The sequence below is a fragment of the Toxorhynchites rutilus genome, chromosome 3 (assembly GCF_029784135.1).
Source record: "Toxorhynchites rutilus septentrionalis strain SRP chromosome 3, ASM2978413v1, whole genome shotgun sequence".
Classification (NCBI taxonomy): domain Eukaryota; kingdom Metazoa; phylum Arthropoda; class Insecta; order Diptera; family Culicidae; genus Toxorhynchites; species Toxorhynchites rutilus.
Window position 1 is genome coordinate 287,719,239 of NC_073746.1, and position 26,509 is coordinate 287,745,747.

At 38.9% G+C, this 26,509-nt stretch overlaps 1 protein-coding gene across 1 annotated transcript; it reads left to right on the top strand.

The window, feature by feature from the left end:
• Positions 1 to 3,621: 3,621 nt before the first annotated feature.
• On the top strand, positions 3,622 to 26,235 carry LOC129774289 (putative gustatory receptor 28a). The gene is made up of 7 exons (XM_055778006.1): positions 3,622 to 4,008; positions 4,077 to 4,321; positions 4,383 to 4,524; positions 9,408 to 9,587; positions 9,794 to 9,862; positions 10,823 to 10,909; positions 26,170 to 26,235. Exons 1-7 carry the CDS (start codon positions 3,622 to 3,624, stop codon positions 26,233 to 26,235), a joined length of 1,176 nt encoding a protein of 391 aa, XP_055633981.1.
• Positions 26,236 to 26,509: the final 274 nt, after the last annotated feature.

Sequence of the window (26,509 nt, forward strand, 5' to 3'; positions counted from 1 at the left end):
TTATCTATATTTTAGGTTACTATTTTTGTTGGTTGCGATATTCACTCGCGTTTTTGGTTCGCAGTTTTTAGGAGGATTACGCACTATTCCTACGATATTCTCTCGCGGAAGCTATCAAAGCTGACGTTAAACACTTCTAAAAAATCCGCGCCGACTGCGCCACTTACATTTGTTAACACTAAGGAGGTCTTTTTAAAAATTTTAAATACATCTGCACTACTTGACGATCAGAACTAGAGTGATTTTGTTATTACAGCTAAAGACCTAACTGTGCTGCCTTTTTCCCTAAAACTGCTAACCTAGCGCCTAGCGATGATCCGATTACATTCTCCGTGATGGTGCTGTCATCGGATGCTGCCGCATTCCTGTGGTTGCAGATAGTGTCCAGGCTGGGTTCTGCTGACTCGGCTGTCTGGGTGTCATCGTGATGTTCTGCTGATGCGTGGGGGCCAACGGTTGACGGCATCGGGGTGGCTCCGTCTATAATTGATGTCGCTGGGGTGGTTCCATGTTTAACTTATATACTTGTAACAATACAGATAGGAGTTTGGCTCCTTTAAACTTATGTAACTGAGCCTGTAAAAATAAACGATTTAATAAAAAAAAAAAATCAATGCAAAAGTCAAAACGAACGGCGGCAAAACGTTTTACATGTCAATAATTGGCAACATTGCCATTTCGACTAATAACCTTGAAAATTCGTGTTGGAATACTATTTACCAAATTCTACTGAACGGATTTCTCGATATTTTTCCATTTTTCGGAAATTGCAACCTTGAGCTCTTCAATCGTGGTGTACCGTTTTCCCTCAGTGTAGATTCTGCGTACAAGGATGATTTTCAACAGGATTCAAGTCTAAAGAGCGAGCCGGTCAGTCCAAAAAATAAAGTTTTTGGTCCTTAATCTATTGCTTAGTTTCCTTGCTGGTATGAATAGTAGCATTGTTTTGCTGGAATGTAAATTTTTTGTGACGATATCCACGCAAAAACGGTAGGAGAGAGAATTCCAGAACATATATGTAATCCTTGAATGACGTGGAAGCTATTTTGAGCCTTCCGGTCGCACAAAATTCCGTCCAAATCATGCACGAGTCTACATACAAATTCCTGGATGAAAAATACTGTTTCTTTTTCCGTAAATCACGCCAGTACCCGTTGAAACCATCAGGACTATCCAAATTGAACTTTTTTTCGTCAGTGAAGATAACCTATGCATTGAAGAACTTTTCGTTATGGTATATAACAAAATGAATTTTTTGAAAACATTCTTTGCCATGACATATCTTGCCCCACTGTCGGTTCATGTGAGCTTTGGAAAAACTCAGACGTCTTCCGATGTGAGATGGTGTAAGATGAGGAGTTTTAACCTTTTAAGCCCTCTCTATGTGATAATTTTTTACCAAAATTTGACGAATTGTCACCCGAGCAGTTAAGTGGTTGAAATATTGCTTTATTTGCACATGCGATTTTGAGGTATTCGAACTTCTTCTAGCTATTCCCCGCTCGTCCCGGTCAGAGAGCTTCGATTTACGTGGAACTCTCTCCTTCTTACCGTATCCTTGAGGATTCGCCAAATAATTGAGCACTACTCCGACGAAAAATTTCTCTGATATCAACATTTTCTTGGTGAAATGCATCGATTTGTCTTTCTTCTCTCTCCGTGAGCACTTTTCCCTTCGGCATTTACCAGGTTTAATTGATCAAAACAACTCAAACAACGGAAAATGTAGCTGGTCTTATAGAAACTTGACAGTTGGAAATACTAAAACATTCGTTTACGCTCAGCGCTTGCACACACACATATGAAAATCATGCAGCGTATGGTAGTCACCAATACCTACACACTAGAATATAAATTGAAGCATTGTTTGTTTACAATGACACAAAGCAGCAAGACCTGGTCGTATAGAAGTTGGACAGGGTGTACTATGGAATATGTTTGCTGTTTCCCTCTTCTGAGTTGAAAATCGATCCCGATTATACCCCCGACATTATCCACCCTCTCTCTTATCGCTTTCTAACCAAAAATCTCCACTCATCCACCCTAATCCTAGCTCCAAGTACCGATCAATCACAGGCATATTAGCTTCAGTTCTGGCTTAGCTAGGTTTAGTTTGGTTCAGTTCGCCTAAATCATTATAGCCTAAGTCACCTAATAAATAAATCTCAATCTATGGTGAAATTTGACTCGGTAAACGATAGATGGTAAGAAAATGAGTCTGACGGTTGGAGTTTCCTAATTTTCCATATTCATTAAAACGACCCGTATACAATCTTGATAAAACAGACGGCAAGTAGTGATTCATTATCACACATTGTTGCACTTCTGTGCACAACTCTTTGAAACCCCCCTTTTGCCAATCATCGTTGGATGAAACCTTCTTGTAAACAAACCACCTCGTTGAACTCACAGCAGACAACAAAGTTAAAACCCCCGGGTGACTTACTTACCGATAATCTACCTTTAAAGTTTGGTTCACTCAAAATCTTGATCCCACCCCACCCACTTCGTGAGCAAAGATGCAAAGTTTTCCTGTGCCGTCCGGGCAGCACGAAACACCGAAATTAATTTAATTTCTAGCATCAAAAGTTTTCAATTAATGGCAATTTCATCGATGTTTTAAGGCGCACTCACCTCGAATGATCCGGGGGAAAAGTTCTGCAGCTGCGTTTCGGTGGCACAAGTTGTGTGCCGGTGTTTCTTCCCTCGCGCCATCCGGGCGGAGGGAGCAAAATAAAGAGATTAAACCGAAAGGAAAAACGTCTATTAAAACTTTTTGGCAGCCCCCGTGGTGACTCGGTAAAACTGGTCAACTCGGGTATGCTAACTTTTTTTTTGGTTCAGGGTAAAGATTTACCACTGGATTTTTATGCCATATACGGATCGCCCGAGGTTTGCGAGAGTGCACCAATTTAACAGACCGATTGATATCCATGCAAAAGCAATTATCATTTTTTATCTTTGAATTGCTATGCTACAAATGAAGCCATCCGACGGCACAATTTTTCGGTTCATAAACGTTTTCGTTCAGCCACAATGCTGACACAACCGGTTTTGTTTGCTTTAATTATTCACGCAAACATTGTCACAAGAAAAACATACAACTTCCGCAACCCCACACTTCCACACCGATAGAAGCCATCAGGGTGAACTGGTCCGAAGAGCAATTACACTTATTAACACAAATAACAAATCCTCTCGTCCCCTCGGTGGCCGGTTCATCTCCCGTTCTACGCCATGAACCTTCCGGAAACGTACGGTGAACACACTCATCCGGCTGAAAGTGCGACTCTCTCACATGTCCGACTGAACAGAAGCGATTTAATTGAATCAAATCAACTGACCGGTGAACCGCGCCCCATAGTGCCTCTTGATTACTCGCAGCGGGCAGAGAATACATTTTGAGATATTCAGTTAAACATTTTCCTGATTTTTGTTCGCAGATATCACCAGATGGATTGAAAAATTAATAGTAACCCATGATAAATTACTCTCGATTATTCGAATCACAAATGATTCCCCATATCATTCGTCTATCATCTATTATTGATAATCAAAAAGGGATACTATAAAGCGGTAATTTCGGAACAATCAGCAGTACCGAACACTTCGACCGTAGCAATGCCGTCTTTTCTAAAGCTGATACCACTAATATGTAAGTTTCCCAAATGCAACATCTTTGAGTGCATGGCACTGCATTTTATCGTGCTGAAGGTGAACGGATATGCCTGCTTCTCCATATCCGGAAATCTCGAGTCCGGCAGTGTCAAAACGACTCACCTGGATAAGCTGCTGTTCCTGTTCTACTTCCTAGTCGCAACCCTTTTGTGGATTGCCAGCGTTTGGCTTGTGAAACCGACCACCAGCGTATCACCGTTGCTGTACATCGGAGACAAAATGATTTGGTTTACGTGCTACTTTGCGGCCCACTTCGGAATCGTGTGGAACTACATCAATAAAAATAAAGTCTGGCTATTCTACAAGAGCATATTCAAGGTGGACCAACAGGTGGGCGTTGGAAGCGTAATTTTGGAAACACACATTTAAATGGGTCATTTTGCTACTCTTTTTTATAGCTGCTTTCCTATGGAGCCAAAATGAACTACACCGGAGCTTATCTGGCGATGATTGGCTACTCACTGTCCGGGCTAGCATTCGTGCTGCTTCTCATAGTTTGGCACGTGCAGGAAGTGGGGTTCACTTTGCTTGCATTCGTCACTTTCAGCTACTCCCACCTCAGCTTCACGTTGCTAACGACAGTCTTCTTCACCTCCGGCTGGATAATTACTTCGCGACTCCAGGCGCTAAATAGATTGATAGAGTAATTGAAACCTCGTTCATTGATGTTTAGTCCCAATCAGTTCAATGATATTTAATTGCAGTGACAACATGCTAAAACGCAGTGGTACGGGGATTGTACAAGTTAAGGAAGTAAACTCAGCACAGACGGTAAGGCAGTATATGCAAATATACGATCAGTTGTGCGACCTTACAGAAACAGTGAACTATTGCCACGGTGGACAGGTAAAAACTTAAGTGATGGACCCAACACAGAAGAATATCTTGTTCCTTTCATAGTCCTGTCCTCTTAACAGCATTACATTTTAGTGTCAATTATTTCGAGGAGATAATCCAGTTTACCATAATGATACAGTATGAGTCGAAGATGATTTTTAATTTTTAGCAACGAGGAATGCCTTCATATATTCCGAGGACGCATGAATATTAATAAATTGCGCTGTAGAAATCTTGCGATTATTTTCACAATATTTTGTGCGTGTGCTATGGTTCTGATTGTGGCAATTGTAAAATGACAATGTTTTGTTTTTATATAGTATGAAATTCGTTTAATTTTTTAAAAGAGCCAGAATTTTTCAAGTTTTCTTTCTACGCTGGAAAGGTAAGGAAGTCATTATTTTACATTGTTTCATTCATAGCATATGGAGAATGGCTTGATATAAGTATTGTAATTTACATTTTTTTTACTATATAAACGATGGTGTCACACAGCGGCGTAGTGAGGGTAAACAACGCCCCCGGCAAAATATTGAAATGGCGGCCGAAGCAATACAATTTTTTTCTATTTTTTTTTTACTAGTTTTGAGAATGTGATACTTTGAGAAAACTACTAACTTATACCAACGTTCAGACCAGTTTATTCGTATTTAGAAGACTAGAAATATCATTACCAGCTTCGCTTATTCTCTAGTCAAATATTTGCCTGCGTGCTTTAACCGAAGCAAATGATCCACAATTCCATCTAAATAAAGGTCTGCGAGCGATTCTATCTCTATCGAAAAAATTACCAAGCCATTGAGTCGGTCTTGGTTCATTTATAACGCTGATAATTTTTAATCAATTTAAGCTTGCTGAAACTGCGTTCACACGATATCACTGTAACTGGAAGTGTCAGGAAAATTCGTAACGTCGTCTGCTTCGAGAGAATATCTGAGTATAATCTTCAAGATGCCTAAATTCACGCTCATAGATGTTAATACGTTTCCCGTTATAAATGAAAAGTCTGACGCTATAGCTTCCCCACGCTGCTCCATCTGCAATATTACTATCTCTTATAGAGATAATCTCCAGCCTAAAACTACCTTCACTTGTTAGAGGGGCCGTGGAGTTTCCAGTTTTTTTTGTTTTCCGTGAGCTGACGATAGCCTAGCTTGATTATTCCCCACACAATTGTGTAGCTCAGAACCTTAATGCAATGTCGTTAGTTTGATGCAATTATTGAATGCTAGAGACATCAGCGAGTCAGTAATTTGGTCGCGTCCACAGCTCAATCCGAAACTAAGACATATGAGACTTTCAACTTATTTAGTTCATTCGTCTCTAACCTTCAAAAAGCCTCTTGGAAAACTTTACTTTTTTCTCGTATTACTCCTCCACTCCTCACCGTCCAGCTTGCCCAGTAACGATGTTGTTCAGTCGGTGTCCTCACGAAGAATGAAAGCTTGCCTCAGCGAGATTCACTGTTTATACTCTAAGCAAATATTCCACTTCGTTCTTCTTCTTTTCCTTTATTCACGGAGACTTTAAGTTTGCGATTTCCCCTTCGGTGCTCGTCTATTAGTTGCTCGTTATTGACAGCTCTGTTCGGGAAAGCACACAAATGGACAGAACAAATGTATGGGAAAATGGAAACGCTTATAGTTTTCATGAATTTTAACCATTTACACATCATGGAATTGTAATGTATAGCATATCAAACAAATCTTAGGGAAATTCCGATTCGTTTGGTATGTAAATCGCCAAAATCCGTTCGCGGCATTAATAGTTATTAACGTTAACTTTATTTCATAAAAACGTGACCTGTTTTCTGATTTGGCACCCTTAACGAAAGACGTAGTTCTACGTCAAAAACACCCTATGCAAAATATCAACTCAATCGGACTTAAGGGAGAGTGGCGCAAAGCGGTCAAAGTTTGAGTTTTTTGAAAATCCAAAAATCACCCAAGGGGGGCGTAAAGGAAATCGGGGTTTTCGAAAAAAAAATTTGATGCCAAATGTCTTGAATTGCATGAAACGTCGAGATCTAGTGTCATCTCGAAATTTTTTTTTTTTTTGTAAAAAATCGACACTCTGGGACTTTGTTTATTTTCGGCATGCGAAACGAAAAGTATCGGTTAAGGTGCCAATAAAAATAGTTATCTCGATTTTTCCTTCGGAACTTGCTACGAAATGTTGATTTGCACAATAATATACCCTATGCAAAATATTAGCTCATTCGGACTTCGTTTACTGCTGTCACAAACGTTAAAATTTGAGTTTTTTTTTAAAATGAAAAATCACCGAAAATGGAGGTTTTAAAAATTTTTTTGATGCCAAATGTTTTAAAATTGCATTACTCGTCGAGATTTACAGTTATCTGGGAAAAAAATTTGTAAAAAAAATGTTTTTTTTGGCACTTGGACGTTGGAAGACTTGAATCTGAAGAACTCTCGTCAGTCCATTCAATTGGGGTATCGGATGCATTCGTACAACCCAATTCCAATTACTACTTGCTTTATTCAGAGACCCTTGGATTTTTATACAATTTTATTCTATTCTAAATCTACCCAAAATTTATATCTAACGTGTGAAAGAAAGAGAAAAGTATACACGTTCTTGCTCCTTTGCATATAAGTCCTTTACCTATCGCTTATCTGTGATTCACCACATACAACTTCTGGCTAAAGCTTATCTACGATTCGTAACTGCATTCTAAGGGTAACGGAGCCTAGCGCGATAAGAAATGTGTGCGATCTTTTTGGTCCCTTTCTTTTCCGTTATTTTATTGCAAACGCTCGTACACTCGGTTCGCTCTTATCGTATAATGTTTTCTTTCTGTACTTCTTACGATCGTTTACGATATTAAAATTTAATTGCCTAATTCTTTCGATTTGTTACACGGATGGTTGTGTTAATTGCAATGCCAGACGCGCTTCAAGTGAAATATTCGCTAGCGTTCACAGCTCGAGTAGAAACATAAAACACAAAACGAGCAGAATAAGCGACCTTTGTTGTTTCGGGCACAGAAAGATTCTGAAAATTTTCCTCAGCGGAGATGCAATACTTATACGCTAGTGACAGCTTACTTACTATGCAAGGGTGGAGTTTACTTCGCAAATATTCTCTTTTCGCTATCCCCCTTCGTTGTTCCTGTTCTAGCGGCTGCATAAGTTGCTCGTTATTGACAGCTCTGTTCGGGAAGGCACACAGATGGACAGATGGGATTGTAATGAATAGCATACCAAACAAATCTTAGAAAATTTCCGATTCGATTGGCATGCAAATCTTTAAAGCCCTTTCGCAGCAAAAATAGTTATTAACCTTAACTTTATTTCATAAAAACGTGACCTATTTCCTGAGTTGGCATCCTTAATGTAAGACGTAGTCCTAAGTCAAAAATTAATTCATAATAATAATTGCACACTCGGTGGCGTTAATACGTAAGAACCTATTTGCAATGTATGTTTGGTAAAAAGCAGTGAGAAAACTTGTCAAGAATCGGTGTAGCCGGGAGTTGGAGAACTTCAGCTATGAACCGAGTGCATTGACGGAACAATGTTGTGAATCAGATTCAATCTCTTCAAGGGATGTACCATCACTATTCACTCGCGAGACGCGACACGGAACTAGGACACAACACTTATAACCCTTACAAACATTAAAAGGGTTAAAATTACCATTTTCGTCGACCGGTTTCGGGCTCGATGTTGCCCATCTACTGGACGGTGTCCGACTGGTTACGATGGAGCACCAACACATATTCATACGGTTATCAGTACTTGTCGAAGATATATTTTGCTGAGTTATCAGCTTCGTCAGATGGAAGAGTTGAGATGATACTGGTGCATCTTTTTCATTCATAAGTGGGGAATCGCTGGTTGAGATGTACATTGATTCCCATGCATTCAACTGTGAGGCTTTTCGTACATTTCTAATAATTTTTGCCTTCTCCCAGTCTACGAGTTAAAGACGCGGTCACATCATTGCAAATGAATAAACATGCGATAAATAATATAATATAGTGCTGGCCCAACTAATTCTACCGGTTTTCCTTCACAGGTTACCTAAAATAACCGCTGCTGCGTGTTGTGACAAATGAAATTTATGTTTCGTCGAGTGGTCGGAAGTTCGCGTATACTTATTCACATCATTTACCTCATTGTATCCCGATTCATACCTCTCCACAATAACAATTATCATCCATGATAATCGCTAATGAACCACGCTATAGAAGCGACCCTTCTGACCGCGAATATCGTACTAACATTCCTTCCCTTCCCCTGGTGAGTGTAAGGACGTGGCCGGTGTCGTTATTGACTATTTAAACCTCGAATCACCGATGAGAATGGATTGGTACTTACGAGTGTCATTTTGTACGTTCTTTGTGCAATTTTGCTGGTTCAGGTCAATCACGGAGAGCAACTACAAAGTGTTCAACCTACCCAAGCTCAAGCTAGCACCCGACAGATCAGAACATGTGGACTAGCAAATACCGATGCATCTTTTCAAGTTATGAACATTTTTCTCTTATAGAGTTCACAAAATGTATCGTGTGGTACGCCACAAAGAGAAACTGTTTTAGTGGATTTGGTGTAAATGGTTTCACTCCTCAAAGCAGTTCCGTCATTATTTGGAAGCATTATAGTCAAGTAACCTTAAACCACGCCCCGTTGCCATTTGACAAGATTTTTTTCTCAAAAATTAAAGCAATGTTTAGAAAAATATAACTGCAATATTGAGTAGAAAACTTAATTTACAGGTACATGTTTTTAGTGATGAAAAGAAAAAATGCCCACCTAACGTTTAAACTTCAAACCAAGAGAAACCAAGAGAAAAACGATAAACAGTGTTTACACGAATGAAAATTGCTGCACCCTGACGCATGACTAACCTAAGAACTCCCGTTTCAGGTAATGGTCGCGGTAGCGGGAGCCTTTGTTTACTTGTTATTCTTCGCCTTCGGAATTGTGCTATTTATCAATCGAGATGACCCCATACTAGATTTTTCATCCGCATCCCTTCTGTGGTTTATGTTTTACATGAGCAACATTCTTCTCATTGTTACAATCGGAAGTTTAGTCACCCAGCAGGTTCGTACCAAAAATGACTCATTGTTTGTGTGTATCCGAGTTTATCTACGCTGGATCAGCATGGAATGTGCCGCTATCAATTTCGCCGGGTAAACACATTCAGATCCCGCATCGTCGATACTGAGAATGCTCGATTTAAATGAATTTTCAAAAATCACCTCGACAGCACATCAAATCACGCTGACAAATTGCCGTCTATTTTTCAGGGAAAGCACACATCAAATTTGATAGACCAGGCCATCAATTCAGCAAATAATGCAGAAATAATCGAGATGGTATCTATTCGGCTGTAATGTGTTATACAAACGATAAATATCCACCCCCACTAGGCGATGCCAGCATCATCGTTGCACCTGTTTCGTACACCAATTTCGGGCACGAATTTTCCCATACTCGTTGTTGTGTCACCCGAGGACACTTCATGCGACGCTAGGTTTGGATTTGCTTGGTTGCTCGCTGTCAAAGCTGGGATCGAACCATTGGCATGAACGGGAAGCTTTTGCGTATAAATTTGTGTGTTTTGGCACTACACTTGTTCAGTTTCAGGCATCTAGCTTCCTTCATGCACTAATGAACATTTTTTCTGCGACTATAGTGTGAATTTGTTTGGATAGTTCAAACCAGCAAGCAGAGAAGCTTTAAAGAGCACTCGAAAAAAATATGCAAAACTATGGTGCTTCATGCAACCATGCAACGAATCAAAATCAATTTTATGTTCACAATACGCTTATCATATGAGGATTCTTGTTCCGAACTTTGATTTCAATAATTGATTTTCATGTTGTGCAAATTATAATTGCATTTTTGTAATCAGTTTATTGGAAATTGGGTGAATATATTGTATTATCGTATCGTTTGTTGTGTTGTTACATGTGTTTTATGCTTCACCCGGTATTCTTGCCCTCACAACACTCTACCGCTTAGCTTCGATCGAATGACGCACCATCTCACTTACTCGTTAAAGTATATTCCACGAAATCCACATGTCCATCAGTATTCAATAATATGCACTTTGTCGCCATCACCAACATCAGCTGTCAAGTGGAGTAAAATCCTATAAATCAGTTATATTGTTAACCGTTTCGAATCAATTTAGCATTTAAACCGGTATTATTCTTTCTCTCTCTGTACCCATTTCATCGATGCTTTGTTCCTCTGACTTCCGGGGCTCAATGCTACGCAACACCACGATGGACCCCATTCCCGCACACACGACACTGCCGTGCGGAGTCCAGCTGCGCTTGTTTTTAATGCAACTGGGCCATAGATCACCGACATTAACGTGTGGATTGTTTCCGTTCGATTGGACATTGGTTTACTCGGTGAGTTGTAGTCATGGGGATGCGGATAAGTTGGAGGATGGGTATGAGGATGCGCTTGAATTCACAATGTGCCCATCGGAGCACGAAAGTGTTTATGCGTAGAAACGATTCACGACTATTCAATTACAACTATGATGAGTGAAAAGCACTAGAATCGTTGTTGCATAATGTAAATGATGAACGAATCATTCTATTCGATTTAATACTTCGACTGCAGGAAGAATAATCAAAGGGAAACCATCAAAACGCTTTCAACTGAACTCATTCATGATGCTAGCAACCCTAGTTACGCAGAATCCGAAATCATGAGATCAGCTCTATCTCGAAAAAGGTTCTGATGAAATTCACCTTCCATGAAAAATTACTAAAGGAAAACTATTCTGATGTTTCGAAGAAAATGCGAACTTTTCTACCAATACCCCACACCATATTTTGGATAACCCGTTCTCCAACATTTTTTTCAACCATCTCTTCATTTCTGCTGCATTCCGAGTCACCCTGACTTTCTTCTTAAGCTTTCGTTTTAAAATTGCCCAATATTCTGGGGCGGAGTTGACGTCAACTGGATGGGATGAGGGTCAATGAAATCCATTCTGTTGTCATGATACCAGTGAGGTACCTATCGGCTATAGGACAGCTTGCCAGATCAGGTCAAAACTTCATACATCCTTCGTGTGATTTGATAGTACGCACGTACGTACGTACGTACTATAGAACGCATTTTTGAGGCCATTCTTGCTTGTAATTCATGGTCCCGTTTATAATGAAAACGATAAAGAAATTACACTGGCTTAGGATATATCCTCGGACCGGTACCTTATAAAACTTTCGGCCTGTAAGTTGCCCAAAATTTATATTCACGTAACGTTTGCATTAAAAGAAATGGACTTTTGACGTAGGACTACGTCTTTCATTTCTATACCGGAGTGTACAGTCAAAGTTTCGAAAACGAAAGCGTTACGCCGGAGACCGAGATTTTGAGCGTTAATAGCTCCTAAACAGCTGAACGGAATTGTATAATAAACACTTCATTCGAAAGATAAAATGTATACGCGTTATATACTTGTTACTTTTTGATCCAACAACTTGTTTCAATAGCCTTAAAATTGCTTTCAAAACAGGCTATTGAAATCACCAATCGGTATATAAGCGAGCGCCGCTCGGAAATCCACTCAGTGAAAATTGAACAGCGATTGGAGCATGTTGTCGCTATTGTGTGAAGCTGGTGGTGAAGTTCATCATTAAAGCGCTAATGAACGGTGTCACCGTGCTTGCGCACCTTAGGCCAGAAAGGAATCCTAAGGAATCAGGAAGAGAGTGATGCCAAAGAAAAGGCGACCAAGAAAGTACCAGCATCGAAAAACGGTTCCGTTTGAGGAATTGGAGCAGCCGCCACATACACATACACGCGCGCAACTCTTTTCGTTTGGTTTCTTATCCAGCATGGAGAAGAAACTGGAAATATGTTATCGTTGCTGAAAAATAATGGAATTGAAAATTACATTCAAGCGAAAGAGTTTATTTTGATGTTTTCTATCCATATAATACTGCGACCAAATATATTTGGTTTTGTGATTTTTCAATCAAGTTTCAATTAGCAGGAAAGCTTCATCATCAGTAGGATATATTCGTATCCAATATTGGATGCGCGCGCAACGGAAAATGTTTCGCATCGCGAAAATCATATAATTTTCAATCGATCATTGCTCAGTTGCTGAAAGTTTCAAACTCAGAGAGTTCATTCGCCTTTAGTTTGCCTTCCAAATTTCCATCGTAAACCACACCTTCTTTCGATTCAATCACGGACAAAAAGCATACTTAAGCGATTTTCTGGTGATGAAACGCATCCGATTTTGAGTTTTCGTGTGTCACTCGCGTCGACAACACGTGTGTTTTTTCGCTCTCGTTAAAAGTAAAACCTATTGTATTTGTTTTTGTTTGCTTCTTCGCGCATTGGAAGTGGATTCGACATCAGACGCTTTAGCGTGCTTGGTGAACATCGCCAAAAAACAGAATATGGGACGTCAACGTTCCAGCACAGCAGCAACCGGCGCCCCTTCGAAAAAAGTCCGGACGCAGTCCACTGCCCCAGCGGAGGATGAAGCAAGTCGGCTCCTCCAGAGCAATCAATTCTCGGCGCTTCCGGAGGAGAGTGGTAATGGCGATACTGTCGTTAAAAAGGAACGGGTTCCCCCGCTGTTTACATCACAGATGGATCTGGCAAAACTAGAGTCTGAACTTTCTTAGCATAACCTTCTCCCGCGATTCAAGTTGTGCAGCGTGGGTATCAAAATAGTGTGCTCCAATCTTGACGAGTATCAAAAAGTAGGGGCACTCCTGAAAAATGAAGGTGTGCAATTTTACACGCATGATATGCCATCAACGAAACCACTGAAGGTGGTTCTGCGTGGACTGCCTCCTTGCAGCACGGAAGATGTTAAGACTGAGTTATCCAATCTTGGATTGGCATCGATTAATGTCTACTCGATGACTCGCCGGCCAAGAGAAAACACCAACAACTTCAGAGACCAGCTGTACTTAGTGCACTTAACCAAAAGCACCACCAACATCAGTGCACTCAAGAACATTCGCGATTTGTTTCGAGTATTTGTGTCGTGGGAGTTGTATCGTCCCCAGCACCGAGACGTCACACTGTGCACGAAGTGTCAAAAGTTCGGGCACGGTACCAAAAACTGCCACATGCGTCCTCGCTGTGGAAAATGTGCTGGGGATCATAGCACTGCGTCCTGTGGCTCAAATGATGACAGCATTTCGAAGTGTGCTAACTGTGGTGGCGAACATCGCGCCTCAGATCGAACCTGCCCTAAGCGGGCTGAATTTATTCCATCCGTCAAAAAGCGACAACATCGAACCAGCCCGGACGCAAGCGGAACGGTTGCTCCCCACCGGTCATATCAGAAGCTGAGTATCCCGCTCTCCAGCATCGCCAGCAGGTCCCTAATTTGGCACCACTTCCTCTAATCAATCAGCGCTCCAGAACAGCCACTCCTGCTAATTTCGTCCAACAAACCGATCTTCAGCGCCGTTCAGCCCAGCCCCGCCTCGCAGCTGCTGCCATCCAGCCGATACCATGGTTCTCCGCCCCACGATTATCATACGCAGATGTTACGTCTGGTACATCCTCCGACAGCTCTGTGTTTACTACGCAGGAGTTACTAATGCTCGTCACAGAGGTTATAACTATAATGCGCACCTGCAAAACCAAAACAGAACAGCTACAAGCAGCAAATTCTTTGATCAACAAATATGTTCCGTGAAGCTGTCAGTATTCTAAACTTGAACGCTTGCTCGCTGAGGAGTAAGCACATCGAGCTACTTGATTTTCTCAACAATAGGGAGATTGATGTTGCAGTCATCACAGAGACACATCTCAAACCGGAAATTAGCATCCATCTTCCGGATTTTCGGCTCGTGTAACTTGATAGAACCAGTGCAGATAGAGGAGGTGTGGCTGTTGCTGTGAGACGTAATATCGACTGTCGCCTGCTGCCGAGCATCCATCTGAAAATTATAGAAGCCATCGGTATAGAGATTCGCACATCGCTTGGGTCAATCACCATCGTCGCGGCGTACTGCCCTAAGCAAGTGAACATGAGAGATAGTACAGCCACTCTGCTACGAAACGACTTGGCCAAGCTAACTCGGCGGCGGGCAAACTATATTATCGCAGGTGATCTGAATGCTCGGCATGAGATGTGGGGCAACTTAAGACGAAAACGCTTCTTCATTCTTGCGGAAGATTTGGAAACCGGATATTTACTACAATATCATGGCACCGAATAGCCCAACCAGGATTTCTAAATCTGGAGTTCATTTCATTCTGGATGTCTTTCTGACGAATATGCCCATCTCCGAGGATCCTGTCGTTTTTGAGGAGCTATCATCTGATCATTATCCAGTGAAACTGAAACTGGGTGATTCTGCTGATACGGTGACAAGTCAACCACGGCGGAACTATCACCGTGCCAACTGGGTTGAGTTCCAAAGGATCGTAGACGAGAACATCAACTCTGAGCATCCTTTAAATTCAGCAGAGGAGATCGATCAGGCGCTGGAATCCCTCCAGCAGGCGATCAGCATTGCTCGCGACAGTGCGGTACCGGTGCATCAACATAAGGTGAGTACCTCTCTCGAAATAGACAGCACCACTAAACATCTCATGCGTCTGCGAAATATCTTCCGACGTCAATATCAAAGAACTTTAGCTGATTACTTCACGAGTTGGAAAATTGTTGTTAATGTGGCGAAGACCTATTAGGCTATTTTGTATCTACATTCAAAATCGCCAAAACTTGTCCCGGCTGATGATTGTAGAATTCGGCTTGGCGACTTCATCATTCAGTGGTCCGAAGATGTAGTTTACCTAGGACTTACATTAGACAGGCAACTGATCTTCAGGTCTCATGTTAATAAAATAATTAATAAGTGTAATATACTCATCCGGTCTCTGTATCCTCTTATATGCAGAAATTCGAAACTGAACTTGAAGAATCAGTTGGCTGTCTACAAACAGGTAATCTACCCAATGATTGAATACGCGGTCCCCGTTTGGAAGAGCTGCGCTGCAACACACAGATTGAGGCTCCAGCGCGTTCAAAATAAGATCTTAAAAATGATTTTGGATCTGCCACCCTGGACGAGAACAAGTGAGGTGCATAGAGGTAAAATTTACACGCTATATCCAGAAATATCGAGAGAGGTGCTCAACTTCTGAACATGTAAAATAATACAAAATTTGTAAATAAAAATTTGTAAATAGTACGTTAAGTTAGGTTAAGTAGGTAGCTCTTTTATTATTTTATTCTATTAATAATTAATACTTTGAAACACTAAATGTCTGAACATTTGACAAACAAATTTATGTTATAATTTTATTTTCAAATTCACTACTTAGTAGTATATAATTTAAATGAAGATGAAAACCACAAGGTCTCACTTAGTCTGTAAGAACATTGTATATGTATCAAAACGAATGTAAATAAAACTGCATTTAAGAAGAAAGAAGTGAAACGCATCCATTTTTCGTGAGGACACCGACTGGACAACATAGTTGCTGGACGAGCTGGACGGCGAGGGATTGACTGATTCATTACCTGACCTGAAACGCATTCAGTTTGTTTCGAACTGTGAGGGAGCGCAGAAAAGCCGATCCAAGCCACCAAGGACGGATTTTATTTGCACAAAGCATCCAAACTGTATGAAAATGCTCGATGAACAGTGAAAAGATTCATGCAGAATTCGAAATGTTCTCGATGCAATTGTTTTGGTCTGGCTTCTGGCCAAGACACCAGGTTTCGATGCCAAAACACTGTTACTGATTGTCCTGATGTTATCCTGAATTACTCTACATAAACATAAGTATGTTTTTTTCTCGATTAAATACACACATGACCAAATCACCCCACATCAAATTTTGATGTCCAAAAGTTATCTCTTTTATTTTATTATATTTTTGTTATTGTGTAAAATGTAAAATGTAAAATGTTCAGACCGTATTGGTTTAGAAATATTGGAAATTGGTTTAGAAAGAAGGGTCCGAATTGCCCCTTTACTCTACATACGATACGAAAGAGATGCTATCGGGTATGTCATTCCTGGTTGTCGATTTCACTTATTAACTATGTCCTAAGCAGAGATTTCACAAATTTTCGAAAAATTTGGAAAAGAAAAAAAAGTAGAAAGAGATTTTTTTTAAACTGGTAAAAAACTGGAAGTATTGGTTTTTTTAATTTTTTTCTCAATTTTGTTTATATTACCAATAATAATTAGGATATACAGTGACAGTGCTAGTATGTAGCATTGGTACTTACGTATTGACGTCACCGGAGCGTAATTTTCATTATTTATTATTTAAAAATGTTTCGCAATGAAATTTATTCTGAGGCCAATGTTGGGGCCGCCTTGGTTCCTCATACTCGTTAGATGGGGACTTTGCCCCCCATTATATTAACATCAGAATTGTATTGCAAAAAATAAATTCATAAAAAATTGCGCTCCGGTGGCATTAATAGGTAATTTTTAATTTTCTTGATCCTGTCTGTGATCATATTTTTATTTACCACTTTATATACTTTTACTTTTTTTTTTATTTTATATCATTCTCAATTATTCTGACTGTTATTTATGCATGTCTACATAATGTTTAGAAGCTAGAATTTCTCGCACAGTTTTCGTTCCTGTTCTATTACTCAGTTTTGTTTTGTTCAAACTGTATTCTGAAAACTATTGTTCAACAGTTGCTGAGGAATACGGCACAATCATAAATGTTAGATTTTTTTTTCAATTCGGGAAATGCAAAATTATTGTCATTCCTTTATAGTGACAAAATTTTACCTCAAACGAATGAAGCATTCTTGCGTTCGTTTACAGTGAAGTCAGTAAAATTCAGGTTTGGGATATCTCAGATTTTTTATCGATACGCTGAATATAATTACAATCGCAAATATTCGAATGACTTTGTAGAAATGGAACAATTGAGACATGCGTCCTTTCTATGACATTAGTTGAATCAATAATCGTCATCTTGGTGATCAAAGGATCATTGAAATTAAATCGTTTTAGAACTTGATTGCAGAATGCGATATAAAAACTTTTCGAATCGGTCTTAAATTCAACTACGGCGTTGTCTGAAATTTTCTATACGGAAAAATATTCATTGATCAACATTTCAGTCGCGGCACCTGCATAAACATTATCTAAACTGACAAAACTTTCCTGATCGAACTGGATATCAATGAAAGGGAGGCAAATTGGTGAGAAAACACCATACTGTACTTCTTCATGCTTATACTAGATATATTAGGCTGTCAAAAAAGTCCTGCGGTATTTTTTTTTTTTGAATTTTCATTTGTTCATAAAATTAGTTACAATCATCTGTTTTAAGTCAAATATGCGCCGTTTTGTTCGGTGACTTATTCCCAACGAGATGCCAACTTCATAATACCCCTGTTATAGAAGCTCGCTTCCTTATTGGCAAAAAACTCGGATAGCCAATTTTCACAGGCCTCTTTTGTGGCTAACTTCTGACGACCTAGCTCGTTTGCCATGGACAAAAACAGGTGGTAGTCACTTGGTGCAAGGTCCGGACTATACGGCGGATGCAAAAGAACCTGCCATCCGAGCTCCCGGAGCTTCTGGCGCGTCACCAAAGAAGTGTGTGGCCTGGCGTTGTCCTGATGGAAGACAATGCGGCCTCTGTTTATCAAAGATGGCCTCTTCTTCATGAGTGCTACCTTCAAGCGGTCCAGTTGTTGGCAGTACAGGTCCGAATTGAGCGTTTGGCCATAGGGAAGCAGCTCATAATAGATTATTCCTTGACAATCCCACCAAACACACAGCAGAACCTTCCTGGCCGTTAATGAGGGCTTGGCCACCGTCTGAGCCGCTTCAGCGGGCTTCGACCACGACCGTTTGCGCTTCACGTTATCGTAAGTGACCCACTTTTCATCGCCAGTCACCATCCGCTTCAGAAACGGGTCGATTTTGTTGCGATTCACATGCGTCGATACGGTCAAAGATGTTTTTTTGCGTCAACGTGTGTGGCACCCATACATCGAGCTTCTTTGTGAATCCAAGCTTCTTCAAATGGTTAATAACGGTTTGATGACTTATCCCCAGCTCCTGGCCGATGCTACGGCTGCTACTATGCCGGTCTTTCTCGGCTAATTCAGCGATTTTGTCGCAATTTTCGACGACAGGCCTTCCGGAGCGTGGCGCATCTTCGACGACCAGCCATATTGGAAGTCTACTGTGTTTTGTTTGTAAACAAAACACAATACGCTAGTCCCGAGCTCGCTCGTTATCAGTTGGTCTCTTTCACGCTACAGGCAAATAATTCCCCTTCTGCTTTCTCCCGTACTGTTTTCATATACCGCTCCCCTAACCAACTTAGTGTCGAAACGGCTTCACCTTAAGATATATTTGTATGCGCCTTGGTAAAAATCTTTGATGGGAGTGGAGCGGACAACTGGAATGAAAGAAAATAATTTTAGGGAGTAGGAATCTAAAAATGCCGAAAAAAAAGCTGGATAAAACTATGAAAATAAAAAAATGGAGATTTTTTGCAGCATGCAATAGATATCCGGAATCCTACTATGCGGCCTATGTCTATGCGGCAGTGTCTCGGACACAATCCTTCTGTGACTTTTTTACTTTATTAAGCTGCCTACTAACTTGTGTTATAAAAAAAAATCAACACTTTGCATCCTTTAATAATTTGATGATTTAAGAATTAAGATTATAGGAAGAAGGAGAGCAATTTCTACATCAAAAATTAAAAAAAATAATTGCAATTAAAAAAACGGAGAGAAAAAGGTTAAAATAAATAAAACAATGCATGTGACTAGTAATTGATTGACACAGTACCTATGTAGAGCGATAAAATACAAATAAAAGATAGGAAAAAAAAAAATGGCTGATAAATTCTTCAAATATGCTATTTTTCATATAGCGCATAAAAAATCGCATAAAAACAGGTTTGACTGTACAGGACGGACTCGATTATATGTGATTCGATTATATACAATTTTGGACTCGATTATATACAGTTTGGAAAAACGTATTTTTTTTTTTTTGATATTTCAAATATGACTTATATCAAGAAGAAATGTAACATTTCAAGGTTAAAGTGAAATTTAGTTGGCTATTACATGTAGGGGAACCGCGGGTAATACGGACAGTGGGGGTAAAATGGACAGGAGGTTAATTTGTATAATTACTTTTTGAATTTCAAATTTCTGTTAATGAGAACACCTTCTACATGTTATTCTATGAGATTTAAGCCACCATATGGCAATGAATACTAATCAAAAGTGGAACAGGGAAACAAAAACCGAAAATCATACATGATTCCGCGTGTGGATGTAATTTTAGCTGCTTCGATATTAAGCACTTTGAGTGGTTTAATATCAAATATCAAATTCGCTAATGGTTATATTTCGGTTTGTGAATTAACAGAGAAGCGATATTAGGTATGTACGGAAAAGTAATTCATTTTTGAGTGGAAAATTTAAATTATTGGAATAATTGTACTGATATGGTAAAACGGACAGTTGCCAGTGGGAGTGAGATGGACTGTGAAAAGTCTTTTTAATCTATTCCTAAGGAATGCCCTGCGTCTATAAAGGGAAATCAAATCGCCAAATGTGGACTGTTTAGAAGCTAACTGAAACCAAAAGCAAAATAGTTGAGGGTCTGTCCGTTTATACTGCTAAAATGCACGATTTTTTCATTATTTAACGGACATTCGTGATGATTTCAGACCATGGTTGAATAAAATTATTCATCTCGCGACTGATAAACCTCTATATATTACCTTATATATTACTTATAAACCTTATATATTACAAACCTGTCCATATTACCCCCACTATGTGTCCATATTACCTGCATCGAAAAAAATGTTGTACTTTTCGGTCTGTTTCAATTTCAGTAAAAAATATTGAAGACACTTTTTCGTAAAATATTTGACCAATTAGGTAGAAAAACAGTATATAGAATCGCAAGAAACTACATTAAAGTTTTGGGAAACATGAGTTCCCAAAGATATAATTGAAGTTCTTCTTAACATGTACGTTTTACCCCCACCTCGCCTACAGTGGAGTAAAAATCGTGATTTTTGAAGATTTTGCTTTAATTTTCATTTTCAAGTTTATATCGATATTGCAGCCAAATTAAGAAAGATAGAAGTTGGGTGTCAAAAAACAAATTGTAGAGCGGTTTAAGAGCTTCAATTTAATGGATAGAAAAAATCTATTTTGATATAAATTTTTAGGATAAAATTAATAATAACACATTGAAAATTATTAATTTTTAAGTTTTTCACTTCCAGAATGTTATTAAAATCCACTTATTTAGTCGTTCCACTACTATATCCTGTAATTTTCTCGTCTTTCAAATGAAAGCATCAGAATCGTCTTCCGTGGCGTACTTTTTAATGTAGAGCTAGTTTAAGGCAACAGAGTCCGAAACAACAAAAAAATCTATAACTCTGTCATTGTTGAAATTCGAACATATGCGTAGAAGGATTTCTTTCATCAAATATGATCATCTTCCTGAGAGAATCAGGATATATTTTTTTTTTCATGTGAGAAAGGTGTTTTCTGACTTTAAGGGGCTGAATCAAAAATCAAATCCCTTTTTTATATTCAAAAACGAAAAATACATGCAAAAAAAACGAACAAAAAAATTTTTTTTTATTCGATACAGGATTCGATTATACACAGTGAAAAGAAATCAGAAACTGTATATAATCGAGTCCACGCTGTATATGATGTCGATTGGTCCTTTTTTAATCAAGTGTATATCATAAAATCGATTATTGTTACACCTAATTACGACTTAATCTGTCGTTATAATGAAAAATAATAAATAATTTCCGCATTTATACGATTTGGAATATACACGATGTATGCTTTCAACGTCGAATATACGATTGTGATTCGATCCCACTTTATACAGAGTTTTCCAACTTTAAATTCCGAAAGTAAATTGAAATAAAACACACTTAGAATTCGAATTTCGATGAAACTTTTATTTCAAATTAAAGTTTGGAAATACAACATCATTTAAATGTCCACCTAGGGCTTCCTCGCACACCTTGATCCGGAACAGGTAATTTTCGATGACTTTTCGGCACATATGGGGCGGTATCTCGGTCATAACTTCACGAATGTTGTCTTTCAAATGTTCAAGAGTTTGCGGAGAGTTGGCATAGACACGGTCTTTCGCTTAACCCTACAAAAAAAAGTGTAGCGGGTTCAAATTGCATGATCTGGACGGCCAATTGGCATCACCAAAACGCGAAATTATGCGTCCCTCAAATTTCGTTCGCAATATGGCCATGTTCGGTCGTGTTGTGTAGCACGTGGCGCCGTCCTGCTGAAACCACATGTCATCCGTATCCATATCTTCAATTTGAGGCGAAAAAAATCGGTTAACATGCGGCCATAGCGCTCACCATTCACAGTTACCGTCTCGCCGTCCTCATTTTCAAAGAAATACGGCCCGATGACTCCACCGGACCATAATGCGCACCAAACAGTGACTTTTGGCGGATGCAATGGCCTCTCAACAATCACGTGTGGATTTTCTGAGCCCCAAAATGAAATGTTCCTTGACTCTAGCAAATTGAATATATTAGCTGTTGATTTCAATATTAATTGGCGTGATGACTACAATTCGAACCATTTGAAGCGTGTATCCGATTTCTTCAATTTGAAACAAACAGTACATGAATTTACGCGCATTTCCAGGCACAGTAAAACTTTAATTGATCATGTTTATTCCAATTTTGATACTATTTACACAGTCACGGATACCAATTTGAAAATAACCGATCATGAGACTTTAATTATCAATATTGTAGATAATCTCGTGGTAAATGAAGATGTTGTGAAATTAAAGTGCTGGAGGAAATATTCGAAGCATGCTGTTTCGAATCTCGTAGTGAGAAGCCTGGGTTTTCCATTCGAGGTCGGTAATTTAGATGAATCATCAGCTGTTCTAACTAATACCTTGAAAGAGTGTACAAATCGGCTTGTTACGCAAAAATTGGTTCCTTTGAAAAACTCGAACAGCTGGTACAATTTGGATCTTTTACGCCTTAAACGTGAGAGAGACAGACGGTACAAGAAATTTTGTAGAACAAATGATGGAAATCATTGGAATATGTACACAAACGCGCGCAATATATATTCACAATCGATTAAGAAAACTCGTTGTGAATATATTCAGAGGAAGATTGATCTGCATCAAAGCAACAGCAAGGAGTTATGGAAAATTTTGAAATATTTATTAAAACCTAGTAATAGCAAAACGCGGTCCATAACTTTTAATGGCACACTTGAACAGTCTGAACAGGCTATAGCATCTATGTTTAACGATTATTTTGTCAATAGTGTTTCATTGATCAATCAGTCCATTGAATTGGTTGATGAACCTGATGAAATAAAACAGCCGGTTAACAGTAGTTGTAGATTTGAAAGTTTTCACCCAATTACATTAAATGAACTTAGAACTATTTGCTTTTCTTTAGGAAAAACGGCTGGAGTGGATAATGTCAATGCTAGAGTTATGCTTTCATGTCATCGATCACATCTTGCTGGACCTTATTAATAAAACTTTGCTAACTGGGCATGTGCCTAAGGTGTGGAAGGAATCTTTAATAGTTCCAATTCAAAAGGTTGCTGGAACGATTAAAGCCGAAGAGTTTCGTCCCATCAATATGTTGCACACGCTAGAGAAAATATTAGAAGTAGTCGTTAAAGGCCAGCTGCTGGAATATTTAAATTGCAATGCTTTGCTAATACCAGAACAATCGGGATATCGGGAAGGTCATCCCTGTGAAACCGCATTGAACTTGGTATTAGCAAAATGGAAAGAGAAACTAGAGTGCAAAGAGAATATCATTGCTGTTTTTTTGGATCTAAAACGCGCTTTCGAAACAATTTCTAGGCCCTTGTTGTTGAACACGATTAAGCGCTTTGGATTTACGAGTACTGCATATAAATGGTTCGAAAGCTATTTAAATGACAGAACTCAACGGACTATTTTTATAATTTCGAATCCCCTAGGGAATAATCTTGGAGTACCTCAGGGAAGTGTATTAGGGCCCCTTTTATTTATTATGTATATCAATGACATGCGAAGAGTTTTACGATTTTGTGATATCAATCTTTTTGCAGATGATACTGTGTTATTCATTGCAGCTAATGATTTAGATCAGGTCGTTTTACATTTGAATGGGGATTTACATTCTTTAAGTAGATGGTTGAAGTATAAGCAATTGAAATTGAACATAAGTAAAACTAAATATATGGTAATCTCGCGAAATCGTTTAAACGAAAACGTCTCCATCGTTATTGATAATGAGACTATTGATCGAGTTCGGGACATTAAATATCTTGGCGTGATTATTGATGACAAACTCAAGTTCAACACTCACATTGACAATGTCATCAAGAAAATTGCCAAGAAGTATGGAATCTTATGTCGATTGAAAAACGATTTAAATTTTTGCAGCAAAATACAGCTATACAAATCAATCATCTCATCCTCATCACTTTTGCTCTTCCATTTTATTTTTAGCCAATGACACACAAATATCGAGATTACAGCGCTTGCAAAACAAAATAATGCGGTTGATACTAAAATGTAATAGATTCACTTCCTCATCTTTAATGTTGGACGCTCTGCAATGGTTATCCGTGAAGCAAAGAATTGTTTATTTAACTATGGTGTTCATTTTTAAAGTAATAAACGGTTTGCTGCCTCGATATTTGTGTGATCGAGTTGAAAGAGGAAGTGACTTCCATAGTTATAACACTAGAAACGCGAATGAAATAAGAACACCTAATTTCTTGTCATGTGATGCGTTGTACTTCAAAGGAATAAATGTTTTCAACTCGATGCCAAGACATATTAAATGCGCAACAACACTTACAGAATTTAAGAGGCACTGTATTTCACATGTAAAAGCTATGTTTTCTTAACAGCTGAACGAGTTTTTGTTTATTTTTATGACGAAGATGACGAAGATCTTTACTGATGAAGTTTTATACGAACGGATAATTTAATGTGGACAATTTTTTTGCAGTTTGTTTTCAATATTTTCAATGAATCTGACGAAGTTTTTTTTTTGAACGGATTATATTATGTAGATTATTTATTTTTTTTTTAAATTATCTTTTTTTTTAAATTTGTATTGATCTCTATTATGTCTGTCATGATCTTGGTGATGATGGACTATTTTTATTTTTATTTGGTCGTTCTTATAGTTGTATTAGTTTAAAAAAAAAATAAAAGTAGTCTACAAAAGTTTGAGCGTCGGCGCGAGACACAGATATAGAGGATATTAAATTGAAAGTTTTTTTAAGTGCCGGTCTAGGAATTTTTCGTAAAGGAAATTTTCTCGATTTCTCTGAATGAGGGTATTCATAGTCAATCCAAAACAAGGCTGGCGGTTGGACTTGTGCTCTGGTGGACCACTTGGCTGCAAGGGCCTTGTCGGGACCGTATCGGCTCTGTGGCGGACATGACTGAGTATTGGCTTTTTTGGACATTGTAATTTTTTGAACTTATATCTGTAAATAAAATCAGTTCGTTTTTCATGTTTGCTAAACTGATGTCAATGTTGAGAAAAATAAATAAATTATCTTTTAGATAACTCGTCTTGCTCAAACCTCTGTAGGGGAAGGAGGCGGGACCATCATCATCATCATCATCACCATATACGGAAATTTTGGGTGTTCACATAGCCACCGAGCTCGAAATATGCCTCATCGCTGAAGAAAATTTGATGCGAAAATTCAGCATTTTGCTGCTGTTGTTCGTTCACCCAATCGACGTATGCCCGACGCATTCCATGGTCACCACGCTCTAATTTTTGTACCAGTTGGACTTTATTTGGATGTAGGTGCAAGTCCAAATGCAAAATTCGCCACAATGATGGTTTTGACAAGCCCAATTGCTGAGCACGCCGTGGAATCGAAACATTCGGGTCATCCTCCACACTGGCAGCAACAGCAGCAATATTTTCGGCCGAACGCACATTACGATGATGCAGAGGTTTCACAATATCCGCTACGGATCCAGTTTGTTCGAATTTACGCACTACATTAGCGATTGTGTGCTCTGTAGGCCGTCCATGACGACCAAAATCCGTCCGTAATGCTCGAAAAACATTTGCCGGTTTTTCATCATTTTTATAGTATAATTTAACAAAATTAACACGTTGTGCGATGCTAAAACGATTCATATTGTAAAATGGCAGACATTCAACTAACGATATGACGCTTTGGTTGACAGCTATGTCAAATGGTTGTCAGCGCAGGGCTGTATACTTTCGGAAGCCCGAAATGGAAAACCCTATATATATGACTTAGAATATATATGGATCTTACGATTCAATGTTTGCTGGGAAAATAATGGGAAGTAATGTTATTTCATTGAAAATATCGTGTCTTATTCCAAATACTCTCTGTTTAGAAAATATCTGGAAACGTAATATCTGGATCTGGACACAAACTAGTTGTTATTCATTTAAATTCATTTTTGAGCATACATTTGTGCAAACGATTAAATATACCAATAATCGATTCATTTTTCGAACGCATTTTTCCGTATCCAAATAATATAACTATCACTATCACAACTCGTGTAAATAATTTTTTATAGAAGAGCGCGACGAAATACTGAACAAAAGCTCCAGTTATTTGATTTGTGAATACTTTTACTTGCAGATAATGGCCACCACGACAACGTATCTGATAATACTGATTCAGTTCGAAAACGCGCGTCCAATCTGAAGATATGAAACAGTTGACATTATACATTGTGAGCAATGTGGTAACGTTGCCATCCAGAATAAAGATGAACAATCAATGGAAATCTGAAGTTCTTATTTGGAAATCACAATATGCTTCTACAATAGTTCGTCCTCTAAGTTCCAGTTATCGTTCTTATATCACACTTCACCATTTGATCTATATATGCGCTGTTTGAATCTATAGTTTGAGGGGAAATTCCACTCCAAACGACGGATCAACCAGTCTCAAGTAGCTTCGATTTGAAGGAAACTTT

What these genes read in the sequence shown, in the direction of transcription:
- LOC129774289 (XM_055778006.1), top strand. Translation starts at nt 3,622, where the DNA reads ATGCCGTCTTTTCTAAAGCTGATACCACTAATATGTAAGTTTCCCAAA. An exon ending in TATTCAAGGTGGACCAACAG is followed by an intron (nt 4,009 to 4,076) that starts GTGGGCGTTGGA and finishes TCTTTTTTATAG; the next exon opens with CTGCTTTCCTATGGAGCCAA. An exon ending in GCGCTAAATAGATTGATAGA is followed by an intron (nt 4,322 to 4,382) that starts GTAATTGAAACC and finishes ATTTAATTGCAG; the next exon opens with TGACAACATGCTAAAACGCA.